The sequence below is a fragment of the Neofelis nebulosa genome, chromosome 10, assembly GCF_028018385.1.
Source record: "Neofelis nebulosa isolate mNeoNeb1 chromosome 10, mNeoNeb1.pri, whole genome shotgun sequence".
Lineage (NCBI taxonomy): Eukaryota > Metazoa > Chordata > Mammalia > Carnivora > Felidae > Neofelis > Neofelis nebulosa.
In genome coordinates, this window is record NC_080791.1 from 100829349 (window position 1) to 100856656 (window position 27308).

At 37.7% G+C, this 27308-nt stretch overlaps 3 protein-coding genes across 5 annotated transcripts; 2 read left to right on the forward strand and 1 right to left on the reverse strand.

Annotated features, from left to right (window-relative positions):
* Positions 1-284: 284 nt before the first annotated feature.
* Positions 285-1214, reverse strand: LOC131488796 (olfactory receptor 4C46-like). The gene has a single exon (XM_058690631.1). It carries the CDS (start codon positions 1212-1214, stop codon positions 285-287), a length of 930 nt encoding a protein of 309 aa, XP_058546614.1.
* Positions 1215-4186: 2972 nt separating this feature from the next.
* On the forward strand, positions 4187-24003 carry LOC131488797 (olfactory receptor 4P4-like). 3 transcript variants are annotated; one of them, XM_058690633.1, is made up of 4 exons: positions 4187-4398; positions 5814-6012; positions 18273-18407; positions 22938-24003. In XM_058690633.1, the coding sequence occupies exon 4, from the start codon at positions 22981-22983 to the stop codon at positions 23929-23931; it is 951 nt and encodes a 316-aa protein (XP_058546616.1). In that variant the 5' UTR covers positions 4187-4398; positions 5814-6012; positions 18273-18407; positions 22938-22980; the 3' UTR covers positions 23932-24003. The 3 variants fall into 3 exon arrangements, 2 of the variants coding, with proteins under 2 accessions (XP_058546616.1, XP_058546615.1); XM_058690632.1 differs by having other exon boundaries at positions 18380-18407; XR_009250287.1 differs by lacking the exons at positions 18273-18407; positions 22938-24003 and adding an exon at positions 11664-11764.
* On the forward strand, positions 12381-13352 carry LOC131488798 (olfactory receptor 4P4-like). Its single transcript, XM_058690634.1, has one exon. It carries the CDS (start codon positions 12423-12425, stop codon positions 13350-13352), a length of 930 nt encoding a protein of 309 aa, XP_058546617.1. The 5' UTR covers positions 12381-12422.
* Positions 24004-27308: the final 3305 nt, after the last annotated feature.

Consider the following 27308-nt stretch of genomic DNA (forward strand, 5'->3'; position numbering starts at 1 on the left):
TTTGCCATAATTTTATAGACAACACATTACTGTCAACCCTGATGTATAAAAAGGAGCAGAATTATTAATAAGAATATGTTGTAATTTAAAGATAATGATTATAATTCATATAATTAATGATAATATATATGATATATATGACAATATATATGATATAGTTTGCAGCATAGTCCACGTTTATGTTTGCTTTCTCTTGCACACATTTCTGCTCCACTCACTGCGATCATCCAAAATGTCCTTTTGACCCTTGCCTCAGTTGAATCAACGTGGGTGTCCAGGCATATTTATTTCTCTCCTGAAATTGCTTTCCTACTACACAATTTCCTAATGGCATTTTTCATCTGGTCATTTCTCAAGGTATAGATTAAGGGATTTAACATGGGAGTTATCATAGTATAGAACACTGCCACTGCTTTATCGATAGATAAAGTAGCTACAGGTCTCATGTACACAAAAATGCAGGGCACAAAGAATAAAACGACCACCGTGATGTGGGAGGCACAGGTGGAGAGGGCTTTGCGCCTTGCCTCCAAGCTGTGGTTCCTGAGGGAGCGCAGAATGACCACATAGGAGACCATCAAGAGGAGGAAGTTTAAGACACAGATGAAACCACTGTTGGCAGCAACGAAGAGGCCTAGAGTGTGCGTATCAGTGCAGGCAAGTTTCAGCAAAGGGTTCAGATCACACATAAAGTGGTCTATGATGTTAGGGCCACAGAAGGGTAACGGGATGATAAAGAAGATCTGTATGGTTGCATGAAGAAAGCCTCCCACCCACACCACTCCCATTAGCAGCCCACATACCCGCCGATTCATGATGGTTGTGTAGTGCAATGGCTTGCAGATGGCCACATAGCGGTCATAGGCCATCACCGTAAGCAGGATGACATCAGCACCTCCAAAGAAATGTTCCCCAAAGATTTGGATCATACATGCATTGAATAGGATGGTCTTCTTTTCACAGAGTGAATCTGTGATCAGTTTAGGGTTATTGACAGAGGAATAGCAGGCATCAATGAAGGAGAGATAGGCCAAGAAAAAGTACATGGGGGATCCCAATAATGGGCTGGCAGTGATAGTGACCAGAGTGAGCACGTTTCCTACCACAGAGAAGATGTAGATGGCCAAAACCACAACAAATATGACTTTCTGCATCTTTGGATTCTCTGTGAGCCCCAGTAGAACAAACTCCGTCACGTTGTTCCTATTCTCCATTATGTCATATTATGGTTGATTACATTACCTGAAAAGAAAAAGCCTTTGTGATTAATTCAGCCTTGAATTTATTAAGCTTCTTCCTGTAGTAAATAATAAATTCCTAGATTCTCCCAAGTCACGAATTCTTATGAGGTTGTTGAGATAAGTTCTGAGTTCTTGAATATTACTTACATTATCTCCTGGGTGAAGATTCTGTTGCATGTAGACATGAGAAACTTTTGTAAACAAATAGATAGAAGACCATATTTGTGCACATAATCACCCGGGACGACAAAGCCTAACAGAAAGTAGTGCGTCATACACATAGTGGCAGCTAAGTAAGAAAAGGGAGATGGAGCATGATGTAAAGTCTATGAATGCAAAGTTAAAAAAACTTTCCCTTTATTCTTAGGAAATGGGGAACCATTGGCACAAGTTGAAAATACAAGTGGAAAAATGAAGAGGAATTTGAGGAAGGGGGAATCAGGGATATGATTTTAGTAAAGATCTTACTGTGCCTTAGATGAAGTGGGGTGAGGTTCAGTAAGGAGACAGAAGCCAGAGACAGAAAGCCCAGTTAGGAGATTATTTATAACAGTTGACATAGGAGGAACAGGGCATTGGTGGTGGGTATGTAAAAAGAGTATACCAAAGCTGCTATAAATATAATTCATAATGCTTGTTGTCTAAATACAATAACATTACATTTGCTAATAATTTTATATACCTTAATAACTGATTTCTATGTTTGTGGCATTGTAACGAGTGCTCTGTACATATGATCCTACTTAATATTGGTAAAATCCTGTGTGGCTGGTATTATCTCATACATTTTGCGATGAGGAAACAGAATCAGAGACTTATGTTGTTGGTAATAATTACAGTAATATTAACTAGAATTAAAAGTTTAGTGGATCTAAATATTTTGTAGACATCTGCTGATTTAATCCCCACTACAACCTTGTAAGATAATTACTGCTATTTTTTAAATACTTGTCTTATACATGATGTAATAGAAACAGAGAAGTTAAAGATCCTGCCAATATCAATATTCTAAATAAGGACAGAGCCAAGATTAGTTCAGATTATATTTGTTAATTTTTTCCTTAAAATTCTTACCCGTGCCCTATTTTCTTATAATTAACAACATTGAACTAGTAATTTCCTCTTTATATGACCACATTAATTATAATTGCTTTATTACTACTTTGGAGGCAAGGGTATATAAAATAGTTTCATTAGTAGACACACACACACACACACACACACACACACTGACATGTTTAAATTCCCAATTATCAAATGTGGTATTACATTCACTGAAAAATCTTTTTATCTGGACTTCTCCCTCAGACCTAGTTCTCCCTACTATACTCCACTTCCAAAGCAAAACACCTGCAAAATGTTGAAAAGGATTGCCATGTGGTTAAGTGTTTTGGTTTGAAAATCAAAAAGACCAGATTAGAATCCTGATTCTTCTACTTGCATCTTCTTTGATCTGGACTATATTTCTAGCACGTCACATCTTTGTTTCCTCACCTGTAAAGCAAGATTAGTAATATCCATCTTACAGATTTTTACGAGAATTGATTATGGAAATATATTTGAGCAGATTACCACAGTGTTGCACACACAGAGGGCTCTCATCTATTTTTCAACGTTTATGCATCTAGGATAATGGAATGGTTGACATGTTGAGTGATAATTATGCAATAATTTAATTATTCAAGCATTCAGGAAAAATCAACTCCAATTTTACTTTTAAAGAAGGCATACAGACTCCATTATCCATAGCCTTTGTTACCAAGAAGAACTCTCCACTCATGCTTGGACTAAATGGCTGATGATATATGTCATTTGTATTCATACTTCAGTCTTTTCTATGTGAGAAGTATATGTATATTTTTTTCTCTCTCATGATTCATCTAGATGATTAAACTAGATACCTCATTGCAATTGTAAGTGGTCTGGTGACAGAGAGCTGGGTTCTACAATTGGCTTAAATTCCATGAAGTTCAAAGTCTTCATCCGTCAACTTAGGTTAATGATATTTACCAACTATCTTTTGAAAAAATGGGGTGAGGATAAAATACTCCATTACTATGTTTGAAGAGACTGAAACAATGTTTAATACATGTGGGAAGTAACAATCTTTAAGACACACCCGCAATATTGAACACTTACCTTACAGACATAGAACTTCCTGATGTTTGGAGAGTTTTGGAAATAATCCCATCTTCAAAGTAACCTTCCCTAGATAAGTAACTTTCTATATGAAAGATATGACACGCTTGGGAAGAGACTCTTCAAATAATCCCATATCAAATTATCAGTTTTTAATGAAGTGTTTTTATAAGTCAAAAGCTTCCCTTCTAGCCCAAAGCCTCAAAAAGTTTTTACAGAAGACCTAGGATTTGAATTTAGAATGGATTCTTTTGAAACATTTTGGAGAAAAGATCTACAGATGGCTTTGGTCCCATAGGCAAGAGGCAAGAAGTATGGAGGAAACACATTCAAATGGGTCATTCCAACCATAATGAATCTTGCTCTGGAAAATGTGATCAACAGAAATCATTTTCAACTTGCACTGCATGGATATTTAAAGAGGTTTCCATAAAGGTTCAAGGACCTTGTCTTGTAGCTGCTACTGTCTCTCCCAGGAATTAATTATCTCCTCAGATGGAAAGGCTTTGTGTTAAAGCCATGTTAAAGAGACATGTTTGACAAATATCCAATTTTGAATAGGGAATTGCGTTCCTTGTACTTGGAACCTAACAATGTGAGAGTTCCCTTCTCTATGTGAAACTTGGTGTCTAAGAAAGCTACATGTCCTGTGAATGGAAAAATGCCATAATTCCAGTGTGGGGGTTGTGATGTAATTAATCCATTGACTCACATCACAGGGAGAACTTCCGTCTCCTTGGCAATAATAAAACTTTTTTGGAACCTGCTAAGGATTGCTCGAGAACTAGATCGATGAAGGCATAAGATCACGCAGCCACTTTCAAGTCAAGACTCCAAAAGCTGGTTTTCACATGTATCAGGAAGCTACAGAAGTGAATAAAAACTCTACAAGGCTCCCAATGAGTTATCTTAGGGACTTATGGTCTGGTCAGTACAGAATACTAGGCAGCATTGAAATTGTGGCGAGACAGCAGAACACGAGCGGAGAGTCCCAGATGCTCCTCATCTTTGTCACTTGGTACTGTTAGTTTTTCCTTGGAGTCATTCTAGGAGACGTGTGGTGATGTATGGCTGTGGGTTTAGTTTTCTTTTCCTGATGGCTAATGATGAGAGTTTTTTTCATATTATTGACCATTTGTAACCCTTGTTTTGTGCCATTTTGTTCAAATCCTTTGCATAATTCAAAAATAACGGTTCTGGTTTCTTATCTCTGTGACAATTGTTCTTTATATATAGTACAGGTCTTTGTCATACATATGTTATGTATATATACAAAACTTTCTCCTAGTCCATAGATTGTTCATTTAAAAAATGGTGTTATTTGAGGGGCGCCTGGGTGGCGCAGTCGGTTAAGCGTCCGACTTCAGCCAGGTCACGATCTCGCGGTCCGTGGGTTCGAGCCCCGCGTCAGGCTCTGGGCTGATGGCTCGGAGCCTGGAGCCTGTTTCCGATTCTGTGTCTCCCTCTCTCTCTGCCCCTCCCCCATTCATGCTCTGTCTCTCTCTGTCCCAAAAATAAATAAAAAATGTTGAAAAAAAAATTTAAAATAAATAAATAAAAAAGAATAAAAAATGGTGTTATTTGAATAGTAGCAGTTTTAAAACTTTGATGAATACTAATTTTTTCTTATGATTAATGTTTATTATTTTGTATCTAATAAATGTTGGTGTACTGCTTAGGTCAAAATGGTTTCTTCTGGAATTTCTGTGGATTTAACTATGGATATTTAACTTTGACATGTAGGTCTCTGTGTCATTTTGAGTTAATTTTTGTGCATGGTATGAAGTGAGATTGTGGTTAAGATTAATTTTTTTTCTCATGTGGACATACAATTGATCCAGTATAATTTGTGGAAAAGCTTATACTTTCCCCATTTTATTACTTGACATTTTGTAAGAAGTCACATAATTATGCCTTTTTCTGGGCATTCTATTGGTTTCAGGTCTCAATGTTTACGTCTTCGTCAATACCAAACAGCATTGATCATGGAACTTTATAACAATTCTTGAATTTATGTTTATGTGCACTGGGAAACCAAAATAGCCACTGACTCACTTTGTTGTGATATTCACTTTATTGCGGTGATCTGGACTTGAGTCAACAATACCTGAAGTATGCCTGTACTTTGCCAGGCTGTTTAAAACTCTGCCTTAGCCTTCACTTCTTGCTTTCATGAGTGGTGAATATTTTAGTGTCTTCTTGAACATTTCTCAGCACCCATCCAGCCCTGAGCATCTACGGATGGTTTTCTAGATTCCCTGGTATATACATAGGTGGTTCTCATAGCCCTTATTCTCACATGTATCTACTTTCCAAACCTCATTCTTCCTAAATTTTTCAGTCGATTTACTGCTTTCCTTATCTTATACTTTGCCTCAGGCAGTTGTAGGCAGTACATTTGCTCAAATGCTTTTGATAAAATCTGTCCTGCAGGCCTTTCCAGCCTCTAGAAGTCTCTAAGGCAGATGAAACAAAATCAAGCTAGTGAGCCAATTCTTCAGGGCGCCCCCAAAAGTGCAAAACATACCATCCCAAGTTTTCGAGGTCAAGTTGTGGCACCAGCAAAGCCACAGGAGGAAGGTGGGCCATCATCCCCATGGCTGCAACTGAGCTGCGAAGTGGGAAATGCTGAGTAAGTTAAAATTCCACAATGTTTTCTTCCCAAAGCGTATCAGCTTCTTTCTTCATGAATCATTCCACTGGTTGTGGTAGCTTTTAAATAGGTTTAATAGTTCCTAAACTTTGGGAAATCCTAGGCAGTGATTTAAATAGCTAAACAGACACCTAACATGTGGCCCAGACATTCCGCTGGTATTTATGCAAGAATAACAAAAACGTATGTGCATACAAAGACTCTAACTTGGGCTATTTGTAATGGCCCAAAATTGTAAATAATCTCAAAATTTACTAGTAGATGAATGAGCAAATTGTGACATAGCCAAACAACAGAATACTACACAACAAATTAAAGAAAATCTTAGTTGCTTGATATTTCATTATCTAAGACAAGTGTAAATCATGTCTATTTTAATTACATGTCTTATTGTTTATTGATGGCAAATAGACATGTATTTGAATATTGTATATTAATCTTATGGTTGGCACTATGCATCTCTGCTATTTCTAATCATATCTATAAAATTTTTGGATTTTGCATGTGAATGATCATGTCACCTGCAAATAATATCAACTTTATTTCCTCCTTCCCATTACCTGCATATCAGATTTCTGTCTTACTGCGCTGCATAATAGTGTTGAATAGAAGTCACGATAGAAATAAACATTTTGTCTCATTCGTTTTTTTCTACACTTATTTGTTTATTGTGAGACAGAGAGCACAAGAAGGGGAGAGGCAGACAGAGAGGGAGAGAGAGGATCCCAAGCAGGCCCCGCACTGCCAACATAGTGTAGGGCTAGAACTCACGAACTGTGAGATCATGACCTGAGCAGAAACCAAGAATCCGATGCTTAACTGGCTGAGCCACCCAGGCGCCCCATCATTTTGTCTCATTCTTGATGTAGGCAGAATGTATCTAACTTAATCCCTTTAGGATAATGTTTTCAGTAGAGCTTGTAAGAACCATTATTTTTAGCGTCAAGAAAATTCCTTTATATCATTAATATACTTTTGAATTTAATACTGGTAAACATTTATATGATAAACATATAAGTTTATTATGTACTTTTTCTGCATCTGTTGAAATGACTATTTGGGTTTTCACTTTTGATTTCCAATTTTGTGGATATATTTATCAAATTTCTAATAATAAACGTATTATAGAATGGATAATACTTGGTAAAGGAATGTTAATTTTTATACACAGTTAAAGTAATTTAATATTTTGTTAAGACTATTACAGTCTTAATTTCAGGAGGAAAAGCACCAGTGAACAATTGTATTTCCTTGAAACCTAGTCTTTCACAATGAATGGATGAAAGTTTGATTTTTACTCATCTATGAGAAACTCTATAAAAGAGTGGAGTAATCTATTTTGATAAAATGTTGTAAATCCATTTGTGACGGGTATTTCTTTTATGGGATTAATTTTAATGAATTCTGTTCTTTACTAGTTATAGACTAGCCATCTTTTGTAATTCCTCTGAAGTTAGTTTGGGTATAATTTTTTGTAGAAACATCTTGTTTGTTTGTTTGTGTATGCCTTCAACATTATTGGCATTTAGTTGTTGATAATATTTTATATTTTTCATCTCCAGTTTTATCAGTAGTTATGTTATCCTTCATTAACATTATATATGTATCTTTTTTATTTTGTACTGATCCATATTGATAAAAGCTGAACTATTTTGAAAGGCTTTTTCCAAGATCCCACATTAAAATTTGTTGCTCTTTCTTTTGTATTTTTTGTTTCCTTTTAATTTCTACCATGATTTGCCTTATGTTTTTTCTTATTACTTTTTAAAAAATTTCTTATATTTATATTTTATTTAGTTAACATACAGTACAATATTGGTTTCAGGAATAGAATTCAGTGATTCATCACTTCCGTGCAACACCAAGTGCTCATCACAGCAAGAGCCCTTTTTAATACCCATCACCCATCCAGCCCCTCTCGCACCCACCTCCCTCTACCAACTCTTAGTTTATTCTCTATCATTAAGGGTATGTGGTTTGTTTCCCTCTCTTCTCTTCCCCCCCCTTCCTGTATGTTTATCTGTTTTGTTACTTAAATTCCACACTTGAGTGAAATAATATGGCATTTGCCTTATTACTTTTTTATGTGCTCCTGTATTCTAAAGATAGCATCCTTTTCAGATTTTCCGTGTTTCTAATGCAAATGTTAAGGTTATAATTTTCTTCAAAAGCACCACTATCCCTGCATCCTATAAACCTGGACAGGTAGTAGGTTCCTTATAGTTTAAGTCTAGGTAGTTTTTAATTTTCCAGTATTATTTATTTCTTAACAAGTTAGCTATTTTGCAGAATATAGATGTAATTTCCTAATAGTATATATGTGTGTGTGTTTATATTCAGAACCACCTATATCTAAATCTAGACCTACTTATACTATTTATCGTGCTCAGAACTGTGTATTGTTTCCTTCTTTACAATATGGTGAGACGTTTAAAAATAATCTAATAACCAATTTTATGCATATTCTATCTATGCATGCAAAAATATATACTCCTTGCCAGATGTGTAATTTTACATACATTTCTACATATTTTAAGTTCTGTTGTTCAGATCGTTTAGACCCTCTGAACTTCCTGCCTTCTCTCCTCACTATTAATTGAAAAAGGAACATTGTCATCTTCCACTGTGAAGGTGGATTCATATTTTTCCTCATGTGGATTTCTCTAACCTTGTTGTGTGCATTTAGAGGCTACATTACTAAGTGCATGCATGAAGCAGGGTCTGCAGCCAGAAGACAGAGGCAACTACCATTATTTAAGGAGTGTTGCGAGAGGTTATTTTTAAGACGTGGACAATTAGAGGAAAGTCACAAGGAATGTGCAAGGTCCTGGGGCTCATGGAGTTGAGTATGATTGAGTACAGTGGGGGCACAGAAGTGGCAAGCAGACGTGGAAATGAGCAATGCAGAAAAAATAAAATAAAATTAGACCTTAGGTGGACCTAGCGTGAACTAAGGGCTTCAGTTTATTAAACCGGATTTACTCAAAGTAAAACAAAAATAAACTAAAATAAGGAAAATAACTAACGATGCATTGTGGCACTTTCCAAATCCTAACTGGTACCCTAATATTAGATGATACCTGGTAACACAAAACAATGTGCATGACTTCTAAGTTTCCAATGGGTGTAATTAACCATTGAGGATAATTTCAAACTCTTCACGCTAATGGCAATGATTCCATGTTGATGAGTAAAATATTACTACTCTTCTATACTCTCTTTGCATATTTACCTCATTAGATGATATGAACAATATAAAATCTATATGTGTATGTAATACATATCTCCAGGCTTTGATGAAATTATTCTAGGAGAAGGGGGAGAGAAAAATAGATGCCCATATTACATCAGTATTACAACATTCAGAAGTATTGAATTACTAGAGATAAATGAAGTAAGCCTCAAGGTCGTCTATATGACCGCTATAATAACATGGGCTGTATTTTTTAAATTATAATCACACACACATCGGCTTCTGTAAAATGCCTGTGGGAGATTTCCCCTCAGGACCCTCTCATGCTTTGACTCAAGGTATTCCCAACAATGTTTTCGTGAAAGGCTCTTTGGATGGAAGATTCACAGGAGAGTTGGAGATGCTCCATGTCTGCTGTAATATAACACAGACACAGAGAGTAAAGGGAACCTCCAGAAGGTTCACCTTGACATTTATATACAATATTATATATAAAAATACATATAATGTATAGATAAAGATGAAATCATTATGATTTCCACAAGTCTTCATTTAATACAAAATTTGATGTTATAATTAAAATTTTTAATTTCTTCTGTAATTTCATTGGTGTTTTTTAAAGTTTATTTATTTATTTTGAGAGGGTTGGGGGACAGAGAGAATCCCGAGGAGGCTCCTCACTGTTAGCACAGAGCCCGACACAGGACTCGAACTCACAAACTGGGAGAGACTGATTTGAGCTGAAATCAAGAGGCAGATGCTTAACTGACTGAGCGACCCAGGCTCCCCTTCTTGGTGGCAATTTTGAGAGGGCAGTCAGGAAATGCTGGAGTGCAACTGATGAGGGTTTTAAGCCTTTATTTTCACATAGGAGAAGACATCTAAGCATAGATGAAAAGAAGCATAAGCTTCCAAATCATACAGAAATGGTTTAGATGGAGATCTCCCCCTTAGGATTTATGTAACCTTGGATGCAAGTTCCCTTATTTGCAAAACAGGGGCAATAATACAGCAGTCCCCTTTACCCATGGTTCATGTTCCACGGTTTCGGTGACCTCTGTCAACCACGGTCTGGAGGCAGACGATCTCCATCTGATGTACTGTGAGAAGGTCAATAGTAGCCTAACCCTACTTCCCTGTGCCTATCTCATCCACCTCACTTCCTCTCATCGTGTAGGCATTTTCTCATCTCCTATCATCACAAGAAGAAGGGTGAGTACACTAAGGGTGAGTATAGTTGATATTTTGAGAGTGAGAAGGAGAGAGAAAATGGGAAGGGAAAGGAAAGAAAGAGGCACAGGGAGATTTTACGAATTCATTTTTTTTTCCCCAGAAGATTCCCGGCACAGAGTTTATGGGAGCTGCTTGGAAGGATCTTTTTCTATACTGATCTCTATTTTTACAATTGATATTTAAGCATTGTAGGTTGAGAAGCACTGGACCATCTGTTAGATGTTGAGGCTTATGCCAATGTCGGCAAACATTCTAAACCAAAAGTTGCATTTTCTACGGTTTTGACTCTCTAGTTCTTATGCTACAACTTTAACGAAAACCTACTCTGGGATTTCTATATGTCTTTTAACTGATCATATTCTTCCATGTAAACAAACATTCATCTTGGATATTCTCAATTTATACATAAAAGTACTTTGCTAAGCTCTATGTGGAAATCAGAACAAACTTACACCAACAGAATGTTTTTTCCTTAACCTCAATGTATGTCTAATATAAGTTCTTCAATCTGTCCCGTTGTGGCAGATACAAAATCCACAGGTAAAGGCAATCAGATGATGAAAATGCTGGTACGTATCTTCTTACATAACCATTTGTTCCTCTTCAAACATTGTTGGGGGTACTCTTCTGTGGACCTGACAAGTTAGAATGATAAGGCCTTCTACTGTATATTCTTAAATGGACTTCCTTTTGCTCTTGGATTCAGAAGTTTTAGTTCCACGTACCAGCTGAAGGGCGAGGATCAGGGAGAATGGATTGCTCAGTGTAAACAAAAAATAGTTAACAAGACACGGGAGCCTGGATGCTCACCTTCAGGATCATTAGATGAGGGAGGGATCTGTCCACTGCATCATATTGTTCCGCCGTTGGTACCGTTAAAGTAATTCCGAGACATCAATAGTCTTTTAGGCAAATCATGATTTTGCTGTGGAGGACGCTTGGTTATGGGTAAAAGGTGATGTCTCCACATATTCACACTCTGCTCCTGGGTCTACTGCGTCTAAGTGGTTGCACTGTTCTAAACGCATCGCTAAATATGCAGGGCATTCTTTAATCACACTGGGTTCTTCGATATGTACCAGACAACAACTACCTGTCCTCAGTGTTTCTAACATGTTAACAGCAACCTCTAAAATGTGTATTTAGAATGATTAGGAAAAAGGGAAAGCTTTTATATAACAAGAACCCGTGTTCCTGTTTTCAGATGCCCAAATAGTGTTTCCAAATACCTATTTTCTGTATCTCCATGTCCTGACTCTTGACCAAACTGCCAAGAAGGAGAGTCACTGGATTTGTTATCAATGAATTCAGGTTATTTATCTGCTACAATTAAGAACCTTGATTTTGCTTTCATTTGAAGAGTATTAATTCCACTCAATGCACAGAATGTGGTGTTAGGTTGGGATTTTATAAATTATTATATATGGCATAGAGAAGGGGAGGGGATTACTTACAGTTATTTGCGTGTTAATGCTAGAGATGGAAAAAAAAACATACTGTTTAAGGAGGTGGAAAATGGACGGAAGTCCATTTGGTCAGTGGATAATGTAGCATAGCTCTCAAGAGCATACAACTTAGCATCAGATACAGGATCATATCTTAGGTTGCTACTTATATCTGAAAGAATTGGTATTATTATCCAAACCCACCCATTTTTGTTCCCCCACTTGTCAAATGAGTATCAGAATAGTAACTATTTGGATATTATGAATTAAATGCATGCAAAATGTTTGTAAAACCTCCCAGCTTAAAGTATGCTGTCATTAAGTATCATTTGAAATATAATAATGGCATCAAACCAGAGGGATTTAAAAGATTAAATGCAATAGTTCCTTTGTGACCTACATATTTTTCAGTGTAAATATCCTCCAAAAAAGCAAAAAGGACTCTAAACGTGTCGTATGTTCTGTATCATTTCAGATGAATTAAATTTCTATTGTGTCCCTGGACTCACCTCAACCTCATGGAAAATCAGAACAATGTCACAGAATTTGTTTTCATGGGTCTGTGGGGAAATAAGCAAATGGAGCTCCTGTTCTTTTTCTGGTTCCTGCTCTGTTACTTGGCTGTCTTAATGGGCAACTTCATCATCTTGCTCACAATCACCTGCAGCCATCTAATCGAACAGCCGATGTACTACTTTCTCTGTCACCTTTCCCTCATGGATCTCTGCTACACCTCCACTGTGGTCCCCAGGCTACTCAGGGACTTAGGCGCCACAAGAAAAAACATCTCCTATAACAACTGTCTGACCCAGCTCTTCGCTGCCCACTTGCTGGCGGGTGTGGAGATATTCATCTTGGTGTCCATGGCTTTTGACCGCTATGTTGCCATTGTCAAGCCCCTGCACTACACGGTCCTCATGAACCGGCAGAGGTGTAACATGTTGATCTTCACGGCCTGGGCCGTGGGTTTTTGGCACTCCATTGCTCTGTTGCTCATGGTACTCAACTTACCATTCTGTGGTCCTAATCAGATAGATCACTACGTATGTGATGTGAAGCCTCTTTTGAAACTGGTGTGCAGAGACATTCGTGTTGTTAGTATCTTAGCGATTGCTAATTCAGGGATGGTGGTGGTTGTCGTTTTTCCTGTCCTGTTGGCTTCTTACATACTCATATTATATAATCTTAGGACCCGCTCCTCCGCAGGGCGACGCAAAGCACTCTCCACCTGCAGCTCTCACATAATGGTGGTGGTTTTATTCTTTGTGCCTTGTATCTATATTTATGTTCTACCTGCGGGGAGCGAGAACAAGGATAAGGAAATCTCCATGTTTTACACGGTGATTGCCCCCATGCTGAATCCTCTCATCTATACCCTGAGAAACACGGAGATGCAAATCGCCATGCAGAAGGTGTGGTCTAAAATGGCACATTCAAATTTCCAGTAAAGGTGGTATTAAGTGCACTTCCAACTTTGTGTCCCCAGAGCATATTATTTCAGGTGTTATAGAAAACATATAACTTTTGGGGGGAAGCTGGACCAAATGGTCTCTAACATAGAAGACCAAAGAAGGAAGTCGCTGCAGTTCAGATTGTAGTCCCCACTCTAAACTTTCCAACTGGTTCCAGATATGGTTGCATGGGTTTGAGGAATGCTAGAAATGCCTTTCTAAAACACATGCCCAATCATATCACTACTCTCTCCAAAGATATGCAAAGACCCTCTATTCCTTGGAACAAAATCCAAACCTTTCGCTGTTTGTGAAAATTTCTCCTGGGCAAACTTGCTAATCTCAGAAGTCACTACATTGGTATAAAGCATGGTGTCACGATGACAGATACTGGGGCCAGGGAGAGGTGGGTGATTATTGACTCTGGTGTGTTTTTATCTCTGTGTCTTGTTAATTTGCTTCATATATGCATCCTCCCCCCTTTTTAAATATTTAGTTAATTTTGAGAGAGAGGGAGAGATAGACAGAGAGAGAGAGAGAGAGAGAGAGAGAGAGCAAGCGAGGGAGGGGCAGAGATAGAGGGAGACACAGAATCCGAAGCAGGCTCCCGGTCTGCGCTGTCAGCACAGAGCCAGACATGGGCCTGGAACTCATGAACTGTGAGATTATGACCTGAGCTGAAGTCCAACGCTTAACCGACCGAGCCACCCAAGTGCCTCATATGCCTCCCCTTTTCTCAAATATCTACCAAATGAGTACTATGGTACTTTAGAAAGTTGTAATATTACTTTGACTAACACATGTGAAGATTTAGCAGGGCATATGGCTGCTGGAAACGTTACATATTTTCGTTCTTTCTCTACCCTTCTTCATTTATTCCCTGTGTTTGGATGCTTTCAACCAGCTGCACTGGATTTCTCTACATTCTCCAAACATACTCTAAAGTCTGTCAGCACTATGACTATGTCTTCTCTCTTCTCTGCTTATGTTGCCCCCACTATGCCTTAGTGTTCATGTCTTACCTATAAGTCAGACTCTTGATGTTTTCTTATTCCAGAACATTTTGCTGACTCATGGACAGACCAGAAGCATTTCTGATTTCCTCCCTGTTCTTTTGTTGATATGAAACTGTACATCTACTCCTTTTAAATAATCCTGTGCCCCATATTAGTGTTTCTTCTTATGTGTTTTTCCAGTTTGATTGAGCCAACTCAAAGAAGTGGTATATATTTATTTTCTTTTATCTGTTTTCTAGCAATAAACCCATGCAAATTTGGAAGTTAACAGGTAATGAATTACTTTCAAAGATCCTATCTTCTCTTTTTATTGGCCTTTATACATTGTTCTCACATATCCAGCACCTCCCCTTATGTTATGAGCTATCATGCATTAATAATAAAATGTGTAATGTCAGAAAGGTTAGAACTTCAACATACATTCCCTGTAGCAATCAGGGATGAAGTCCAACAGACTCTCAGCCCCCTATAATATCTTTTTTCTTATTTTCTGCATTTTGAGGTACTACTATTTTAATTTTCATTTATTCCTTGTCCTCTGAATCACATAGGCTGGGTCTTGGATCCCATTTGTGTAGACATTTCTCTCTGCGAAAGTATTTGCCTTTCTTAGCAGAACGATTGCATCGTTTTCACAGTTTCCTCAATTGAATTACTCCTGCCCCAGAGCCAAGGAGAAGTCCAGGACAAAACAAAAATGAGATAGTGTTTGCTCTAATGTCAGGAAATCTTCCTTTGATAGTTTTCCTCTTAGAACTTTTCACACGTCGAATTACTTTTTTTTTTCTCCATGGGTCCAGGAAAACCTGTGGATTATCAAAGATAAACATTCTATTTCATAGGAAATCAAGTCTGTCTAGTCATAGTTTGGTTTGAACTGGCTTAATATAGTAATTCTCCAAAGAATATCTGGATTATTTTTAATATAGAAATGTAGTGTGTATATTTGTTCCTGTGTATGTGTGATAATTCTCTGTGTGAGAGTGTGTGTGTGTGTGTGTTTGTGTGTGTGTGTAGTAGGGGGCAGGTTGATGGTCTTGAGGAGGGGTCAGAGAAAATACTCAACCCATCAGAAAGAATGCTACACGACAAAACCAAAACATTTTCTTATCATTTCTTTTTTTCTCAAGAATTCACAAGATTTTATTGGCAAAAAATCATGACTATTTTATATAGTAAGCCCACCAAAAATATACTGAACTAAGATTAGTTATCCAGTTGTAAGTTGTTCTTTCTAGAATTCTGTTTCCAGTCTGTAGAACAATACTTAATAACTTCAAAAATACCTGGAATCTCGTTTTTTTAAATCTTTTTTTAAATGTTTACTTATTCTTGAGAGAGGGACAGCGTGAGTAGGAGAGGGGCAGAGAAAGAGGGAGACACAGAATCTAGAGCAGGCTCCAGGATCTGAGCTGTCAGCACAGAGTCCAACGTGGGGCTCGAACTCATTAACTATGAGATGATGACCTGAGCTGAAGTCAGACACTTAAGCAACTGAACCACCCAGGCACCCTTAAAATCTCGGTTTTATAAGTAAATCCATGTATTCCACAAAACAGAAGGTTTTAGAAGGGGATTAGAAAAGAAGGGTAAAAAGAACAAAATCAATACTCAGCAGAGAACTGAGACAAATGCAGGGATTGGGGTTGTAAGTGAGTCACTTATACACATGTCTAACAAGGATGATCCTGTGTTGTTGTGTTATGGGTAGAGATATGACCAGCTACCTCCTTCTGTGTGTTGACACAAGCCAGCTTGAGTGAAGCTTGGTCAACAAGATGCATTATACTGAAATGGACAACCAGTAAAACATGAGCTCTGATATCCATCATTCTGACATGCTAGAATCTCTCATTTCCTCAGGGTTACTCTACTTTAAAAGCCTGGAAGCCAGCAGTAAACACATAAAAACCTGTTTCTTTCACACACAGAAGGCACAGCGTTTTTTTTTCTTATGCTCATTTGGTAGCTCTTTGAGTGAATCTTTTTAACTTCTGGAAGCTCGTGTTCTTATCGGAACCACAGAACTAACTCTATTTATCTCACAAGATGTTCAGTTGTGAGATAAAACGATACGAGGAAGTTAAAGCACAAAATAAACTCTCAATAAGTTTTAGCTATTTTTGTTATTTTGTACCAGATAATTTCCTATAAAAGTTGATCTCCTAAAGTTTTACATGTATTAAGGACATTTTTCATATATGAATTTGTGTATGAGGGAGAATTGGTTCACCTCGTATCAGTGTGCACAATTTGGACTGAACCAACTAACCTGCAGAAATGAAGTAACACAGGACTAAGCCAAATGGTAAACAGAATAAAAGTTGGGCTATATATTGAGACTGGATGTCCCTTCATATTTTATTATATTCTCACTTAATGATTATATATGTATCTATCTATCTATCTATCTATCTATCTATATATATATATAGGATAGATTGTTTCTTCTTGAATCTTTCCTTTTCTTCTGTTCTCTATTCCCCAACCATCTATTTCATCAGTATTGGTCCCTGGCAACAAATACCTTGGGTTCCAGTCCTGATATTACAGGTCACTAATTTTATTCATCTGTCTGCTCTACCCACATACGTTGCTCTGGATAACGAAGCATATTGGACGGTACCGCGTGTGTTTGGCTCTGTTTGTCTCTCCCCAAGTCAGATCTTTCTGAAGCTACTATAAAAGGAAAATTCCAAAACGGAGCAAGCAAGCCTTCTTAAGATAGTCTCTTTTTACAAATAGGATCAGGAGGCCATAAGTAAGGAAGCGTTTAGGCACATCCGCATTGGAGAAACCATGAAGAGTTTTGAACTTTTCAGAGAGCTGGCAGCCTTTAGCCTGGACTTAACTTCCTTCCTCCTCATGACACCTGAGTCATCAGCATTCTTTGCTTCTAAAAGTGTTCCAATCCTTCATTTGCATATTAACCCAACCAATCCCAGTTACCCTAATTCCAATCTCTGTTTTGCAGAAGGGACCTGAATGAGAATTACACTCATAGCCTTTTGCCTCTATAACTCTGCCTCTCTTTGTCTTCCTGGGAAGGCAGTTTAGGTTCCTACCAGAATCTGTGCCTCCCCAATTACAATCGCAGTTGCCCAAATAAATGTTTCTATGTTTTAATTTTCAGTGAATTTTTTCTTCGTCAAGACTAGCTTAATACTATTCCACGCTATATTATTTTTCTTCGGAAAGTAAGACGAACACAAGGCAGGCAGAGCTTCTGAATTGCTCTGTCTGAATAGAGCATTGGGGAACCTTCAGGGAAACTGCTGGACACAGGCTAACACAAAGATAAGAAGTAAAGGGGTACTAGGGTGCCTTTCTCAGTTAAGAGTCCAACTCTTGATTTTGGCTCAGGTCATGAGATCAAGCCTCACTTTAGGCTCTCCACTAGGCCTGGAACCTGCTTAAGATTCTCTCTCTCCCTCTCCCTCTGCCCACTCCCCACCCCCCCACCCCCCTCACTCTCTTTATCTCTTAAAAAAAAGATAGATGTAAAAAGGATAAGATGTAAAGTTATATCCAGAAAATGCCCAAATGCCCACAGGCACCAGGGCCAGTCTCATGGAGAGCAATACAGAGGCCTTGGTGAAGATCTGTTCAGGAATGCCTCTGGGAATGTAATTTCTTAAGACTTTCAAAGACCTATAAATTCTTGTGTTGTCGTATGTTATGTTCTGCTTTTCCAAATCAGCTTTCCTTTAGGGATAGGCGTACAATAAATGACATTCTAAAACTTAAAATGTGTGTTTGTTTTTGTAAGAATTTCAAAATACTTCATGTTTTGCTTTTCTTTTTCTTTTCTTTTCTTCTTTTTTTTTTGTAGTCTGAAGGTCCATTTCTTACATCCCTGATGGTTAATGAATATTTAGACTCCACCCCCCTCCCCTTGCAGATGTATAAAATGTTCTAAGACATGCTGAGATTCTCAAGATAATTTTGGAGAATTGACCTACACATGTTTGCATGACTGGTGTATACATCTCTGCCTTTTTCTTTCAGCTTTAGACACTGGAGAAGAATCAGTAGAGTGAGTACCTCAGGAGGGGGCTCTCCTGATTTGGTCTAAAACTAATCTTACAGCCCCTGAGATCTCATGATCAGTGGGTCAACCATGCCGCTTCCTTTGGAGATGCTCCACCATCTGCTTCGAGGTGGTTCTATGCTATTTACATTTATTCCATTTAATTTCATTCTTACACTGTGTTTTCTGCGGCAGCACAAGATAATTTGATTACTATAAAAATAATGTAGCTAACTTTAGTCTTATTGTACATTACTCGCAGGCAGAATTCCACGGGTGAACAGGAATAGGTGAGTCGAAGTGAAGGAAATCTTCCAGTTTCAGCAAAATTTATTGAGTCCTTTTCTGGTGCTTTTATATATTTCCCCCATATTCTTATGAAGGAATAGCCCAGCTTTTCTGCCTGCATATCCCAATGATGAGTTATTTCCTAACTTTCAAAAATTTTGCTACCCTAAAATGGACTAGATTTGTTTGATTGAATTAAGTTAACTTTATAGCGGGCCATATTCTGGTATCATTAGGAAGAAATATGAACTTACAGTGGAAACCACTTTGAAAGCAATAATTCTTGTTGTTTTAATAGCACAGTCAAAATGCAGCATCTTTATGCAATACGACCAAACTAAGAAAGTAATAAACTGACTGGATTTTTAGAGTACAGGAAAATTGCATGCTAATGGTTACCATTAAGAAATGACCAAAGACCAGAAGCTTTAATGTTGATGGAATCCAATTTACCAACTTTATCTTTAATGGATTGTGTTTTTTGGGTCATTCAGATTTATATATTACACACTTTTCTATACTTTGATAAAAAGTTTTAAACACCAAAAAAAAAAAAAAAAGAAATGACTAAAGACAACTAATTGTTTAGAGTAATTTTGTTTCTTTTACTAAAAGATTGCTCCAAATTGAAATTTATCTTGGTCATCTTCATTAACATATAGTGATAGTTTCAGGTTTCTTGTTTCCTTGTTAGACTGGTTATATATGTATGCATGGCAAATTCAGAAACTCCTCACTCAAAAAAAAGAGAAAAAGGTTAAGGAAGATAATGTGTAGTTTTTAACCTTGTATGACCCTGGGGTATTTCATATTATTTTTTAATCCTCATTATATTTTTGCCTTATGTAATAGCTTATCGATTCTATAAATGTGGGCCGTGAAGCTTTAAGAGGTTAGCAATAACTTCAATGTTCATAAATGACATGGAAGGGGAGAAAGTGAATTCTGCTTATGAGTTCTTATGAAAAGTTACTGGTGTATAAGAAAGGAAGACATTAATAAAGTTAGTAAGAAAAATGTTTGCATAGTGTCTTTACTCAAATGGGGTGATTGACTTCTCACAGAACATGGGCCAGATTGCCCATTTTAAACTCTACGCTTCAATTCTAAATAACTATATTTAAAGTGAAATAGGGCAAATATAAGGGCATATTTCACTTCATATTGTAGACATATTTAGGTAATTGGTTTTCTTTTTACGTTCAAATTATTACTCTATAGAAACACAATTTGAATCAAAACAGTTCACCGTTCAGTAATTATACTTCTCCATGTTTCTACATCTTTCTTGTTCTGTGATTCCAACCACCTGTAGAAGGAGTGCATAATATGTCTTCCTCTCTTCACTTATGATTTCAATTATTTGACCAATTGGAAGATGTGCTCAAGAATCTACTGCATGTTTCAACGACAATAATCCTCTCACTGGGCGGCATCCACATGTCCCTTTTACTTCAGCTAATAGCAGTGATTATAATAGCACTTTCCCCAGATTTCAGGATCAGCGTTTAAGAGCTATTGTGGATGAAACATCTGTGATAATCTAGAAAACAAGCCAAAATCCTATCTGAAGGAATACACATTTTGCTAAAAATGACCTAAAATTATTTCAAAATGATTTGGAATCAAGAAGGCTAGACCCTATGTTTATATCCCCCCAAATATTCATAAACATAGACTGGGTGATTGGTAATCTGTGACCTTGCATACTTTTTAAAATTGGGATGTGATTCAAAGTGTTTCCCCTCACTGCTGGCCTCTGGGACACCCCGTTTTCTTGCTCTGCTCACAAGCGTGGGATACAGCCCCTGACTGACTGGGAATCCAGATATCTGTCCTCCACAGAATATTACTTTCTGATGTTAATAAATTACTTAGAATATCTTGATCTGAGTCTCTTTTATTGAAAATCAGGGGTTTGGATACGTCAAGTGATATCCATTTTACGTTGTTTACCAACCGACTTATCTCACAATTAACTTTAAGTCCATTTGTTTTAGGCAAACACATCTATCTGTAAAGTACACAGCATGCCATCTCCTACATTAGGAATCAGCATTAACTATAATAAGGTAAGGAGAAAATTGATCAATAAATCATAAAATTATGAACCTCTACTTAAGAACAGGTCACTATTGAACACTATGAACTTGGTAATTATTTTTGGTTTGTTAAGAACAAGAGAGAGGTTAGGAAGCCTTGTAGCAGTAATAAGTCATCATGGGAAGAGACTGAGTTTTTTTCTTCTTGATGAAATGAGGTTGAATGACAATTTAAAATAGAATTCGTTTCTCATAGTATAGACCATTTTAAATGCTACACCAATTACCCACTCACCATCTAAACTGATCTTAAAGACAAAAGTTTGAATTTGTGTGTCATGGGATTTGATGGCTTCTAAATAGTTTTGCTACAGTAGCATTTGGTGGTTTTATAAACCTGTTTATTATTTTTGAGAGAGAGAGAGAGAAAGACAGAGCGAGCAGGGGAGGGGCAGAGAGAGGGGGGACAGAGGATCTGAAGTGGGCTCTACGCTGACAGCAGAGAGCCAGACCCCGAGCTCACACTCGTGAACCATGAGATCGTGTCCTGAGCCCAAGTCAGACACTTAACCAACTGAGCCAGCCAGGTGCCCCTATAGTCTCTGTTGTTTTAATAGTCATCCAGAGTGCCAAGATAAGGTGGCTACATCGGGTCAGACAGAGGTGGAAAGTGTGGAATAGTGTTTGCATCTCATGGAGTGTCAGTTCAGTCGTCAGCACTGGAGAAAACGGCTCCCGGAGCACATTCTCTCTATCCCACACACTATTTCCCCCTACATAAATAATATCTCAAGGTTGTCCAAAAGATGCAAATTTGCGAATCTTTGATCCATTCATTAATACAACATCTAGTTGCTGAGTGCTGAAACAAATCTCTCTTAGAGCTACCTTCCGTATCATCTTCCTGTGTTGAATTTTATCGTCTAGAGTGAAATTTCTAGGAAAAGTCATGAAATATGAACAATGCACGTATGCTTGGGCAATTTCTTTTTACCTTTCATTTACCTCTTGCCATCACCAATTTAGATTAATTTTAACCATTTTTTTAAATTTTAACTTGTAAACTGTAAATTGGATAAATGAATAAATTGGCTTTATTTCTCACAACTTTAATCCATTGTCAGTCTATTTGCTGCTTAGTGTTCAACCATTCTTTGCTTTTAATGGACCTAAAACTATTTTAGTATAAGGTGTGCAACTGGTATGTTTATTGACAGGGCAAGGAAGTTCGTCCTTTAAACAAATTAAACAATTCAAGCTGATGTATTTCTTTCCTTTTTTTTTCAAGCTTTTTGTCAAATTCCAATTAGTTGGCATACAGTGTAATGTTCGTTTCAGGAGTAGCATCTAGCAATTCAACATTCACATACAACACCCTGTACTCATCACAGCAAGTGCCGTCCTTAATCCCCATATGTGGAATTTAAGAAACAAAACAGATGAACACAGGGGAGGAAAAAGAGAAAACCAAGAAACAGACTCTTAACTATAGAGAACAAGCTGACATATTTTAAATAAATTTTTATTCCCAAGGATACTCCCAAATCAAACAGGAAATGTGTCCAGATCTTTCTGAAAAAAAAAAAAAAAAGTTGACTCTATGGATAAAAGCATGCATTTTTAATGTGCACAATTTTTTTTAAAAGGACGTAAATTGTACTCTTTTTGTTATCTAATTTATACAATTAACAATTTGCTATTTTCTTTAACATCAACTAACATTTAAATGTTCCATAATCATCATTGTTAATGTTGAAAAGTTAACATCATTTTCCCCATTATAGAATTATTTACAATAGATTTCTAAAATGAGAGAAATAGGGGTACCTGGGTGGATCAGTCAGTTATCATCTGGCTTTAGCTCAGGTCATGATCTCACAGTTTGTGAGTTCAAGCCCCACATTGGGCTCTGTGCGGACAGCTCAGAGCCTGGAACCTGCTTTGGATTCTGTGTCTCCCTCTCTCTCTCTGCCCCTCCCTTGCTTGTGCTCTCTTCCTCTCTCTTTCAGAAATATTAAATGAATAAACTTAAACGAAACTAAACTAGACTCGACTAAAATAAAATAAAAAGAAGTGTAAATCTATGTATCAGGAATAATTAATTTTACTCATCCAATGGCGTCAATTTACTTTTTTAGTGAATTTTAATTATTGTTGCCATGCTGCTAATTTTTTTTATAAAGATTCATGTTTTCTTTCTTTTCAGGTATTTAACCCATTCGTTTATAATATACGCCAGTCTGAAACAGATGGAGAGTCGGAGGAATGTCTCAGAATTCATTCTTTTGGGACTTTCGTATGACCATCGCACACAAATATTTTGCTTTGTGTTCTTGTTATTCTGTTATGCTGCTCTCTTGGTAGGAAACCTTCTGATCCTTATCTCTATTCGATGCAGCCCTCTTTTCCACCAACCAATGTACTATTTCCTCAGCCACTTATCCTGTCTGGACATCTGCTTCACCTGTAGCATTACACCCAAATTCATTGCTGACCTCCTAGTGGGAAGAAAAGCCATCTCCTATGGTAACTGTATGTTACAGGTCTTTACCATGCACTTCTTCGGAATGATTGAAGTCTTCATCCTCACCGTCATGGCCTTTGATCGCTATGCTGCCATCTGCAAACCTCTGCACTACCTGCTTGTCATGAACAGAGCAAGGTGCAATCTCCTCGTCTTAGCTGCTTGGGCTGGTGGGGCCGCGCACTCCTTTCCTCAATTTTTTCTGGTAATCAGGTTGCCCTTCTGTGGTCCTAATGAGATTGATCACTATTTTTGTGACATTTTTCCTTTGCTAAAAGTTGCCTGTGCTGACACCTATGTTACCGGTGTCCTTTTGGTTGCCAATTCAGGAATGGTTACCTTAGTGGCATTTGTGGTCTTGTTTTTTTCTTATGTCATTATATTATTCACTTTAAGAAATCATTCAGCCAAAGGAAGGCGCAAAGCCCTCTCTACCTGTGGGTCGCATATCACTGTGATAGTTTTGTTTTTCGGGCCTTCAATCTTTGCCTACCTTCGACCTCCAACCACGTTCCCTGAGGATAAGGTATTTGCTCTGTTTTACACCATCATCGCTCCGATGTTCAATCCCTTCATCTACACTCTGAGGAACTCAGAGATGAAAAACGCCATGAGAAATGTCTGGAATCAAACATTGGAGCTCAACATCTTTTTTACAAAACAGAGGGGCAGCTAGATACGGATAGGGGAGAAAGGAAACCATCTCACAGAGTAATTTTTCCACTGGTAACATTTTATGAGTGACAGAAATAGGACTTGGAGCTTAATAGTAACTATAAAGAAATAGTAAGTCATCCATACAAAATATATAATTGATATTATTATAACAATATAACATAATAGTTCATTTTGCGGGCTTTGAGATGTTATGAACAGGTTGACGTGCACAAAATCAGTTATATGCATAGTTAAGACAATGTTATAGGAGCCGAGAATTGTGATGTGAAAAAGAAAATTGGAGTTATCTTGCGTTAGAAAATGCAGGTTTGGTGGCCAGACCACACGATGAGCCATTCTGTATGGCAAAGAGACGGTTAAAGTCCATGATTTTAAGACCAAATTTTGGTTTATGATAGGATGGTCACCTAAATGAACTCCAGAGGTATTTAGAAATTAATTACATAGCAAGAAGTGGGCATAATGAAATATGATGTAAAGTGATTCTGTGGTTTTAACTCTGGACTTCACAATGGAAATAAAAATAAACTAGTAAAGGGGCACCTGGGTGGTGCAGTCAGTTGGGTGTCTGACTCTTGGTCTCAGCTCTTGTTGTGGTCTTGCCGTTTATGGGTTTGGGCCCTGTGTTGAGCTCTGGGCTGGTGGTGTGGAGCATGCTGGAGATTCTGTCTCTCCTCTCTGCCCCCCCCACCCCCACCCCGCCACTGTGCTCACTCTCTCTCTTTCTCTCTCTCAAAATAAATAAACACACTTAAAATTTCTTTTAATGATAAGAAATAAACTAGTAAACATAGAGTAAAATCAGTTACTCAAGATATTAAAAACACACTCACTGATTTTCTACATAATGGTCCATTAAAAAAATCCATACAGGAACTGAATCATAAAATGCCAGAAATTAGGAGGACGGACACTGTTTATAAGATCCAGAGTCTTTCTTATTTACACAAGAAGTGAGTTCAAACAAACAAACTTCAATCAAAAAACCCTCTGATACAAATCATGGAAATGAGTGGAAATGACAGACCATCTTTGAAACGAACATGAGGATTCTCTAGACGAACCTGAAACAAATTTGATGAAATGTGTTCATTTGTATCTCTAATAAGATGCAAAAATAAATGCTTTGTTTGAAAACAGGAAATATCACCAAACGGAAGAGATTGTGTAACCAGATTATATGAACAGAATGACAATGAAAATACACGAATAGTTTTAGCCTATGTAAATGCAATACTAAAATTACAATGATTATAAAGGCCTTATATACAGAAGGATAGAAAAGTAGAAAAGTTTATGAGGAAGATGTAATTCAGTAGAGTTTTTATAACAGAGAAATTGGACAGATAATCTGTTTGTCAAGTTACTAATAAAAAAAATTTTGCCAGATTTAAAAGTTCAAGCTTTACCCTTTATTTAATGTGTTGCTTTTAACCAAATTTACTCAACTTACCTCTCGGGGGTTCTAACCAGGTAGATCACCACATCTGTGATGTGAAGCCCCTTTTGAAACAGGTATGCAAAAATATTTGTGTTGTTAGTGTCTTTGCGATTGCTAATTCCGGGATGTTGGTGGCAGACATTTTGTTGCCCTGCTGGCTTCTTACCTACTCGTGTGATTTAACCTTAAGACCCGCTCCTCTTCAGGCTACTGCAAAGCTCCACCTGCAACTCTCACATAACGGTGGGAGTTTTGTTCTTTGCCCCCTGTGTCTATCCTTATGTTCTACATGTGGGGTTTTACACAGTGATTGCCTCCATGCTGAATCGTCTCATCTCTACCCTGAGAAACATGGAGATGAAAACCAGCATGCGGAAGGCATGGTCTAAAATGGCCCATTCAGAATTCATGTACATGAGTGATAATCATCGTGCTTTTGATCCTGTGTAGCAAAGGCATTTAACATTTGAGGTGTTGTAGAAAGTACATAAGCTTTGCCTGGACACTTGGGCTAAATTACCCATGACTGCTGTCACGTGAGCCAAAGAAACAAGTTACTGGGAATCAGATTACAATCTGCACCTTAAAAGATCCAGCTGGTTCCATGTGTGCCCACTTGCATGTGAGGAAGCTAAAAGTGTCCTGAAGCATCTCTCTGATCCTATCACTCCCCTCTCCAAAAGTTTGTAAGAAATCCCATTTTCCTTGGAATGAAATCCAACCTTCCTGCTTATTAGAAATCTTCCATAAGTTATCTGAGTCTAATTTGCCGATCTCAGAAATCACTACGTTGGTAGAAAGTGTGGTATTACAATGATAGGCTTTAGGGTCAGGGAGAGCTGGGTGATTCCTGACAGCTTTTATCTCTGGGTCTTGACATTGTGCTCTAATTATATTAGTCTCTCTTGTAAAAAGATATTGTACTTCGCAAAGATGTAATATTACTTTGGCTAACACGTGTGAAGTTTTAGCACGGCACGTGGCTACCAGAACCTCCTGTGAGTTATTTTTCTTTTGTTTGCTTTTCTCTCTGTGTGTCCCTAAGCTCAGAAGCTTTCATCCAGGTACACTGGGTCCACGTCCATTCTCCAAACATATTCTAGAACCTATCAGCTCTGTGGCTTTCCTTCAGCCATTCTTCTGCTTAGGATTCCTCACCCTCAGGCTCCAGGGTCCATGTCTTACATGTAATTCACACTCGTGGTGTCATGTCATTCAGGAAGACTAGATGTGTGAATGCAATATGAGTGTTATATGAAATGTAAAGGTACAAGACATGTGGAGTAACACGTAGAAGATCTCTGTGACCTTGAATTGGAGACAAAAATTTTCTAAACGTGTGGAGCAAAAGTGTCTGTAAAAAAAGATGATTTGTGTTTCACCAATATTAAGACTATGCAGGAGAACTACTATATAGAGAGGAACTAAATAGTGGCAGACGTAAATGCAATTAGTATCTGTCTCTGAAGGTGTGTACAGGGCAAGGTTAGAGATACGACTGGCTGTCTCCTGCTGTAGATTGCTACAGGCTAGCTCTTGAGTACAGCTCGGTCAACACTGGGCATAACGTTGAGGTAGACTAGTTGGAAATCACTGGGCCCTGATGTCCTTGATGCCGAAGTTGTAGAATCTTTCATTTACTCAGGGTTCTTAACCTTTTAAAGCCTGGAAGCAAGCACTAAACTTAGAACAACACATTTTCTTGCTTCAGATCTTTACTGGCTAGTTGAGCTAGTTACTTCACCTCCAGGACCTTCCGTGTTTTTATCTACCAGGGAAGCTAATAATATTTGTGTCAAAATATGTGTTATTATAAGCATTGAATAATATGATGAACCCGATCTGCCCAATCATCTCTCAGTGTATTTTTGCTACTGTTTGGCTAAGTTGTTTGATCTGAAACAGATCAAACATTATAAAATTTGATTTTCTGA

Excerpts from the sequence above, each read along its gene's own strand:
- LOC131488796 (XM_058690631.1), bottom strand. The coding sequence starts at position 1,214 with ATGGAGAATAGGAACAACGTGACGGAGTTTGTTCTACTGGGGCTCACA.
- LOC131488798 (XM_058690634.1), top strand. The coding sequence starts at position 12,423 with ATGGAAAATCAGAACAATGTCACAGAATTTGTTTTCATGGGTCTGTGG.
- LOC131488797 (XM_058690632.1), top strand. Across the intron at positions 18,408-22,937 it reads ACTGGAGAAGAATCAGTAGA|GTATTTAACCCATTCGTTTA; the intron begins GTGAGTACCTCA and ends CTTTCTTTTCAG.